This window comes from Corvus brachyrhynchos, unplaced genomic scaffold (assembly GCF_000691975.1).
Source record: "Corvus brachyrhynchos isolate BGI_N302 unplaced genomic scaffold, ASM69197v1 scaffold61, whole genome shotgun sequence".
Taxonomy (NCBI): Eukaryota; Metazoa; Chordata; class Aves; order Passeriformes; family Corvidae; genus Corvus; species Corvus brachyrhynchos.
Genome location: NW_008236478.1, coordinates 116109 through 125641, shown reverse-complemented (window position 1 = coordinate 125641; position 9533 = coordinate 116109). Strand labels below are relative to the sequence as shown.

The 9533-nt window shown below is 45.7% G+C and overlaps 1 protein-coding gene across 1 annotated transcript in view; it reads right to left on the bottom strand.

The window, feature by feature from the left end:
* CAMK2G (calcium/calmodulin dependent protein kinase II gamma) overlaps positions 1-9533 on the bottom strand; it is a gene marked incomplete at its 5' end in the record, with an annotated part of 120548 nt that overhangs the window by 42861 nt on the left and 68154 nt on the right. The window contains 5 exons of the mRNA XM_017725849.1: positions 702-785; positions 1661-1763; positions 4877-4949; positions 7762-7827; positions 8406-8460. Coding sequence (XP_017581338.1) covers positions 702-785; positions 1661-1763; positions 4877-4949; positions 7762-7827; positions 8406-8460 — 381 coding nt within the window. The remainder of the gene's footprint in view (positions 1-701; positions 786-1660; positions 1764-4876; positions 4950-7761; positions 7828-8405; positions 8461-9533) is intronic.

Here is a 9533-nt window from a genome sequence, read left to right as displayed (position 1 = left end):
CCTCACCCTGGCACTTCATGTTCAGCTCTTAATGCCAGTGCCAGGAGCTAGAACGAGCTGCACGATGTCCTTCTACCCTCCCCTGGCTACCATGGCTGGCAAGCCACAACTCCCAGCTGCTCTCAGAGTAGGATGAAGCCACATCTCCTAGGGTTCCTGGGCAGCAAGGGACACTTCAGGAAAGACTCTGTTTTCAGATGCTTACTGTGCATGGTGTTGGGACAAAAATGACACTGACAAAGCTGACTCCTGGCCTGCAGAGAACCATTTAGTCCATGTCAGGCAACACTGATATCATAACATCTTTAAACTTATCAGTCCCAGATACATTTACACTTACATTTTTTCTTTTAGAAAAATCATCCCTCTTCAGTATTTCATCTTCTACATAGTTAGTGAAATAGGAAATTGCTACAGTTATCTAAACAACTGACTCTGCAAAGCATAGACAGGTCCTATCTCTGGAGTCTCAAACATCTGCTAGATAGCCTGAGGAAAGGATTAGGAGCCAGAATCAACTGAGTTCAGGCTCCAGTATTCATTCCATCTACACCATTGAGGTGCTTATCCTCCATTGTGCCTTCATGTCTCCACCCAGTAAGAAGGAGCACTGTGCACCCTCCCAGCAATAGGCTACAAGGAATCACCCTTTTACATGGAATGATGTTGTTTAAGTGTAAAACATTTTGCCAGAATCTTACCACATGCCCATATATCCACTGGTTTTCCATAAGGATCTTTTCTTAAGACTTCAGGGGAGAGGTAGCCTGGAGTACCAGCAAACCCTGCCAGGAAATGGATGACATGAAGTACTTACAGTACCCAAGCAGAAGAGATCTTGCCATATCACAAAATCTACTAGTGGTAACTAAAAAATTCCAAACCCCATCTCTCCCACCCTTCATCTCATATTAGCTAGAGATGTCTCTTGGTAAACCGACAAAAAGAGGCAAAACCCCCCCAAATAAAATAGAAAAATCAGATGGGATCCAGTGCCTGTGTATTGCAAGAAAAACAGACAAGTTAGAGGGACCATGCCAACCAGCTGGGCACAAACTTGGATGCCAGGACTTATAGCATTGTTACATCTAATGCCTTGGAGTTTGAAAACACGAGACACAGATGGGACACATCCCATTGCCACATGGTGTGGGGAGACCAGGAGAAGAAGTCATCTTTCCAGAATCTCTGCAGCACTGCAGAGTCTCAGAGCTGATGTTTAGCCTGAAAAGGTCTCATTTCTAATTATGTTTTAGCTAAACAAAGATAAGGGCAGATCCAACTGTGCCTGAGGAAGGCCAGGTCAAATGCATTTCTGTAAAGTGACTGAACAAAATTCCAGATGTCTACACTTCTGAGCAGTAGGAAAGTTCAGATCAGGGTCTAAACTTAGCAGCTGCATTCACCTCTGACACTAGCGTCCACTGTAAACAGAGAAGAAAAATAGAGAAACACATAGCCATTTTTCTGTCTTTATTTATCAGTTTTTCCTCTATTGCACCTAGGCTTGTGCCTAAGACCCAGAGGCTGACATGCTTGAAAAAGAAGCAGCCAAGTACACAGAAGTGTGCTGGAAGAGCTGAGAGAAAATACTCAGGAGGATGCAACTCAACCAGCCACCAGGAAACAGGGGAGCAAATGTGGGAAAGCTCAGTCTTACCAAACCAGGCCTGCTGCTCTCCCTGGACTTCTATAGCCAGTCCGAAGTCAGCCAGTTTGACAGCAGCACCCTTACATTTACTCGCTAGTAGTAAATTTTCAGGCTGAGGAGAAGAAAGAAAAAAGAAAGTAAGAATGAAAGACTGATCCTTGTTAAAGCCTCTGAGTATTCACATCACTGAATTGCACCTGCTGACAGAATTTAGCACGCAGTACTAAACCTGTTCAGGGGAAGACACAACAGCAGCAACGAATGGCCTTGACCTAGAGTGGCAGAAAATTTTCAAGTCTAACACAAATCCTCTGGCTCCTCTGTGGGAGCTAGAGCCTCTTCCAAACCAGCCCATTACATGCTGACACAAGAGGGCACTGGCAGTACAGTTCCTGCAACACCTAAGCCAAAATTCAATTCTGCCCTCCTCAAAGAGGATAACTAGGGGGGAGGGGAAGGGGGTGGGGGAAGAAGGGAGGGACAATGCAGTAGATACAATCTGCAGTGATGTTTCTCCCCTTGAACATTAGACAGTCCCCAAGGCACTGAAAAAGTAAATATGATGCTAATACAGGCTGCCAAATACACTGCTGTAATGTGGGAAGGCATCATCTGGCTAGGCAGCAGTTCTCATCCCTTACAGAAAAAGCCTCAGCCTCAAACTGGCATAAGCAGCACAGCAGTGAGTATTCTTGTAAGCAGTTTTTTCATGCTACACATTTACAGCAGCATAAAGTATTCTGTCTTGCTCCTGCTGCCATCACCTATACAAGAAGCAGCCATGTCACTTCCTCCATGTGCTGGGAAAGGGAAACAAGACTTTTGACCCTCACATTTCCACTTTGGATGAATCTCACTTAAACCATAATTCTGTTGTGCTCCAGCAGAGGACTTCAGCAGAAGGCTTAACACAACTCCAGAAACTGGACTGAGAATTGGCAGCTTTGAAGCACCAGAGCAGCTAGTTACATGGGACCCCTTGAAACCCCAAAGCTTTAAGGTGATGGCTATTATGGCTTTGCAGGAAAATCAACTTGAAGATAGGCAGGTCAAATGTGGTTTCTCATCCTATACCCTTCTCATCTTTTGTGCAATTCATATCAAGTTGATTTTTTAACTGAGCAGGATGGTAGTCTGGAAATCCAGAAACAGGAGCTTGTCTCAGTTTCACAAATCTGATGAAGGTCTTTTTTGCAGCCTGATTACCATTTTCACCCCATAGCAACACTTTACCCCTGTTCTGCCTGACAGGCACAAGATGCTTTGCTCACTCATCTGTCTTAAACTACTGGGCATGTGCCTACTTCTGTTTTGAATGAAGGGAAAAAAGCTTTCTTCAACAGAATCCTTGCCATAAGCAGCATGGAAGGAGGGGGAACTGGGTCTCAATACATTTGGATGCCAGTGACTCTTCGCTATATGGGAAGGAGAAAAGATTGCAGTAATCAAGCTACACTAATGAAAATTCACCACTATCAACAAGACCCTAAAGCAGAAGACCAGTGAAATCTTCTGAAAATCCTTCCCAACTCCAGATCAAACCTGGGCTTAGCCTGACTAAGAAAGAGCAACATTTAAGACAGACTTGTGCTAGTTAAGCACTATTTGTAGCTCTATTTTAGAAGCAAACACCTTAAGGCGAATGGTGCTTATCCATGTGCATGTTTGCCAACATATGGGTCGTCTCAGGTTTCACTTTTTGGTGAGGATGTGAATGCACTCCCTAATTTCTTACAGCCCCTATGGGCAGCTCAACATTTGACATCCTTTAATAGCATGTTATCCAAAAGACAGGCTTATGAAAGGGAGGTGCAAAAGACAAAACCTTACTTGAAGCAAGCTCTGCAGTTATTACACACTGACCCTGAAGGCCCAACTTTTGGCACGGATCTAAATACTAAACAAAAAACATAGGAACTTCCATTGCTAAAAGGAATAGTTACTCCACAGGCCTGGATAGCTTCAGTCAATCAGAGCAAGCAACAGAAGAAATGTATTAACTACAGCAGGCAGTGTCTAGCAGTTGATAAGTTCTAAACAAGTTGCTAGGTTTTGGAAGGAAACCAGATTATATCTGAACACAAGGAAAACTTCTTCTGTACTGGAAAACACTTCTGATTTTCACAGACTCCCTAATTTTGGGCAACAGTGCCTCTTGGATATTGCTTTTAATCAAGAGCAGCCACAGTTCACAGTAGATCATTTGCACTTTTTCACAGTGCTGTGAACCAGAAGGTCAAAAGTGTTGCATGGGAGTTTGCCAGAAACACAAAGGTTTTTTCACTAGATCAAAACACCAGAGGAACACTGTCACCAAGCTTGCAACGTGCTTTTATCTTGCTCTCTGCAAAATATTTTTCTACTTCCCCCTTGTACACTGTTGAACAAGCCCAAACCAACACTAGTAGCAGGTGTCATCCTGCATTAATTTAACTGGACCACTGGTGACCATCACCATTCCCACTTTAGACAGAGAGGGCTCCAGGGCACACAGACCTTCCCGCACAAATCTCTTCATTCTGGAGCCTGCCCAGCTCCCAGCACAGCTGCACAGTGTGGGAAGGGAGTTTAGGTGACTACATTGCAGAGGCTTTGGGGCTATAAATGTGTTGCAATGTGTCAAATGATTGATTTATCCAGTCTTTCACTGGCCAGCAGTTTTGGTTTTGGATTAAAAGTGCTTCTACTGATGAGAGAAGAAAGAAATGACACAAAAAATTCTTGTTGAACATCTCTGCCCTAGCGCAGTGGCATGTGTTTGGCAACACTGCAGAATAAAAATACACATGCTCTGTGCAGACAAACTCATCCTGGCAGATTGAACAAAGATTGCTCCAGGTCTCTAGAGATCTCTTCAATCACAAACTAGAAAGTGTCCTTCATTATAATGAATCCTACCCAAGTTTCTCTGGAAGCATACTTCACTCCAAGATTCACAACTACTCCATCCTGGAGCTGCCTCAGAGAGGCTGAAAGTTGGCAAGGTTCACAAAGACTGAAAACTTCCTTGGGAGCTCAGCACACCCTCTAGAAAACTCTGAAGAATCGACTTCGTGCTTCAGGAACCCCTGAACCCAGTTCAAGTGAAAAAAAACCAACAAACCCAAACCAAAAAAAAAAACCACACAAAAACCCCTGCCAGCTGACAACACAATATTCCTGTCTTGCCTCTTCCAGTGATCCCCTGGCTGCTCTCCTCAGACTACAGCACAGAGGAAACATTACCTTCAAGTCCCTGTGCACGATATCATGCTGGTGAATGTGATTCACACTCTCCAGTATCTGATGAATACAGTGGCTGCAAGATAAAAGGGAGAGACACACAAAGTTATGCACACACATTTAACATCTTGTCTCATCCCAGAACTATTTCCCTAACTTTTATATTTGTACTAGGGGGCATTCAAGATCCCATGCTGAATCTCTTCATCATGACCACTGGATGCCACAGCTCAGCTGAACAACCCCAGCCCTCCCAGCAACAGGATACCAAACATCCTTTCTGTAGCACAACCCCAAAGCCTCTCTCCTACCTCCCATCATTTCCTTCCTTCTCTTCCCATCACACTAAGCCTCTCACTTGTTCCTTCAGCCAACAGTGCCCACCCCACACAGAACAGCCAAGGCATCCTAGTATCTTCAAACAGCAGCTGAAATTGTGCAAGCAAGACCAAATTGCTCCAGGAAACATTCCACTGGGCTAGTCCTGAGCAAAGAATAAACTTTGGGAGAGCAGCAGCCTCCCCCAGCAAATTCAGGATGACGACGCCTGGGCGCCTGCCAGTTTGCAAAGCTTTCAGACCAGCATCTCAAGCACTTTATATACACAATGTGCACACACGCCCGCTTGCTGGGTGCCTTTTAAGTACAGATCCCACTTAAGGGGTTAGTAATCTGAAAAGCAGACTCATTCCGTTAAGTGCAGCGTGCTGCACTCCCCCAGCTCACAGAAAACCCTGTCCCTGCCATTCACACTGCTGTAAACCACAGGGATAAAACCAAGATGTTATTTACACCTGTTGCATAATGACAGCACAACCCGCCCATGGGTGAGATTCCAGGTTGGAACCATCTCTTCCACTAAACATTTACTCAGCTCCCAAGGGTGAATGTGGAACGGAATAGGGATTTTGACAACTATGGCTGGGAAGTAAGCATGCAGATGTGGACAACTCAGAGAGGTCTATGTCCTAACTGCAGAACCTCTCAGACACTTCACTGACTTCTACAAATCTAAGAGGAACAAATTTGAAATCAGTGAAATATTTGAGGGAAGGAAAAAAGGCTACAGGAAAAGATGGGAAGAGGGTGAGGAGAAGAGGAGAGGAGGTGCAGCACTGTGTATTTGCTACCCCCACCCCTCTGGAGCTGGCAGTATGATCCTCAGGATCGGAATCCATGAAAATCTCCCTGCTCCCAAAACAAAAATGTATAATTAGAACAGAGCTGAGTCTGAGCGAGAGAGATTTTCTGGCCAAAAATGGCAAAAGTGTGAGGTGTCCCAGGCGAGCCAAACACGGCGGATTGGCACGGACCTCGCTCCCTCAGACTGCTCTGGAATTCAGCACAGCATGGGGAGAGAAAGGGAGGAGTTTCACTCTGTCATCTTGTGGGCACTTGGAGACCTGACCAGCTGACAGTCAGAGGGCTGAGCACCCTAAGGAGGGCTAACAGAGCAACAGACAGTCCTCCTTTTCCCCTAACCCTGCCATAATTTTCCTAAGCAGTGTCAGTCACTGACAGCTCTTGAGCACTTCAGGGAACAGGCACTGGCAAGAGGAACAGGGGAAGGATTATGATTGATAACCTCAAAACTTCCCAACTTCAAGGCAGAGTGGCATGATTGACTGTGTATCCATCTGAGATGCTGTGCCTACAAGATCTCTACACCCCAGTGAAAACATATACGGGGTTCTCAGACCTCTCTGCCAGGAGCTCCAGCAGAGCTGGTGAGTTCACTGGCCTTCCCAATCACCAGACGGCTCCTGGCAGAGCACGCAGGGCAGTGCCTCATTTGAAAGTCTGCAATGCCCAGAAGACAGAGGCTGTAAGTGAACCACGGGGAAAGCAAATAAGTGCCTGCAGACTCCATCAGCAGTACCTACACTAACACGCCAGGTCACGCTCTCTTTCCTTTCCTTGCACTCAGTAGCAGCTTCCTCATAGTACTGCCTACCAAGCTCAACCTGCCACAGTACCCACTACTTCCTTCTTACTCCTCTCTTCTCATGGCTCCCCTAATTCCTGCTTCAGCAAGGGTTAGTATGGGATAAGAACATGACTGCAGAATAAGCAGGGTGAAATGTCACCACTGGGCCACGCCCAGGCCACACAAAAGCAGAACAGGAGTGGCCTAATCCCAGCTTTGATTTCAGATGCTGCATGTCCAGCAGATGGATGGGTCAGACAACACCCTCAGCTACTGCTGCACATAGCACCCACTCTGTATAAACAGGAACAAGCACATGCCACTTCAGGAAGCTCACCCGTGGGGGAGAGGGGAGACATTCAGGAACAGAAGGGCATAACTCTAAATATTTTTAACATTAAAATATGAAGGTTGCTCTCTCATATTGTGCCTTTTGTCACTGCACCGACCAGCTGACAGTCAGAGAGGGCTTCCACAGGAACACAGTTTTCAAAGTCTCCTCTCCTCACTGCCCAGTAAACCATTACCCAGACACAGGCAAATTGAATGGGTCTGCCCAACAGCAGTGGCACATCACTGGAAACCCTGCTAGAAGAAGAAGGCCAAGCAGGCAGCACCCTCACAGCTCTCCTTTATGTTTGCTCAGTAAGGACACACTGTCAACCACCCACCACAAAGACCAAGTAGACAAAGCTGCTAGCAGTGGCTCTCCCAGCAAAGAGCACAGCATCTGCAAGTGGCAGAGACAGCAACGTCTGCAAGTGGGCAAGGGCTAGAGCTGTGCTGAGTCAGGCTGTCTGGTGACAATAAGTTCATGCTAATAGCAGAAAGAGGATGTGTTTTATCCAGACAAGGAGCAAGAGTGTTAGAACAAAGTCACACACAGACCAGCAGTCAGAAAACTCATTCCACTTGTATGTGTACATGGAACACACATGGAAGGGTCTGGAAACAGTCTTACCTGGCATCTGCTTCACTGTAGTATTCTCTAGCAACAATATCCTCAAAGAGCTCCCCACCAGTAACCCTGGAGTGCAAAAGAACAAAGGATGTTACAGAGCCCATGCTTGTGCAGTTCAAGGCTGCACAGGATATATATGGCCACCCACCTGGGCCCTTTGCCGCAGCCCGCATGGGAAACTGTGTTACAGGGGAACCAGGATGGTTCTCCACCACTATGGCACCAGCACTGCCATATCCATGTGACTGACCCCTTGCACTGCCTTTTCACCAGCACTGTACAGGACACTGTTGACACACTGTGCATGCATTGCCCATACACCTTTGCTGAGCTTAGTGTATGCTGAGCTTAGGAAGGACACCCCTCCTCTGACCCCCATTGGGCTGCCTCTGAGACAAAAATCAAACAGTCTCCATACACAGGACAGACATTCTTTGTCATCCCACACTTACACCTGGTGCCAGGAGCCTTCCTGGTCTGTCCCCACCACACAGTCAATGGATTTTTGTCAAATAGGCCAGGGGTATTTACAGGTCTCAAAGAAGAAAGGGAGAATTATACTAATGCAGGTGCTTTTTATTCCACTCTTAGTCAGCCATCAATGTGCCTGCATCACTGGTGAAGCATCAGAGAGAGACACTTACAGATCAAAGACGAGGTAATGGAAACCTTCTTCTGAAATACTGTCATGGAGTCGCACTGCAAAAACATAATCAAGAAACAGAGATTTACAGAGCATGTAGCAAATACGACACTTCACAAATCAAACTCATGCACACAACCAAGTTGTCTCTCAACCCACTGAGTTTATTAATTCCCCATGCCCTTCACTCTGTGTGCTCCCTTAGTGACCTATTTCCTTCCGTTATCTCAAAGGAACAGATGGGTGTCCTTCACATACATTCACCCCTCTGCAGCGTCAAAACAAGCTCTGAGTATCTTTGACGTCCTGTTCATTCTTCCTCTCTAGTGTTTCAGTACTCTGCTTTCACATCTGCCAACTTTTTCCTACATGCTCATATTTTGGCATCTCTCCCCACCCATTCTTATTTCCTAAAACAAACCCTTTTCCAAGTCCCAAAACAAGCCCCCAGGCCATAAACTGACTTCTGACCCTACCTGCATGTCAGTACCATTGGTCTTCTTTCTGCCTTTTATCTGTAAGGCTCAATGATGCTCTCTTCTGTTACTTCTTTTTTCCTCACTTCATTCTGACTTACACTGCAAATCCTTACCCAAAATTTAGAACCAGCTTCTTGTCTCATTTTTATGACCTGCTTGTTTCCAAAGACATATCTGATCATATACCACTTCTCAAAATTTCATCCACCTCCAGCTTCCTTACCTAGCCCCCCTTAATAATGCTCCTATTGCCTAAATTAACATTCATCTTTTACCTTTCCATGTCCCAGGCCCACGATGGGTCACCTTCCCCTGATATTTTGGGATCTCTGAGGTTCTGTTCTCCTTTCCCCATGTTACACACAGGCAATGACTACTGCACCTATGCATTCAGCACGGTGCCATTTTCTTCTGTCTGAATCAAAATCTCAATTTCTTTGACCATTCTTGGATACCTAGGCACTATTGTAATCCAAGAGGAGAAACTTCATATTGCTATGTAAACCCTACTTTTTGCTTTTCTCCTCTGCTGCAGAACTTCACTCTTTTCCCTGCCAGTCAGTCGCAAGATAGCAATTCTCTTTGACTCAATTCCTAAACCTTCACATCCTGACTAGAGCAAGATATCTTCTTCACATGACCATCTCTAG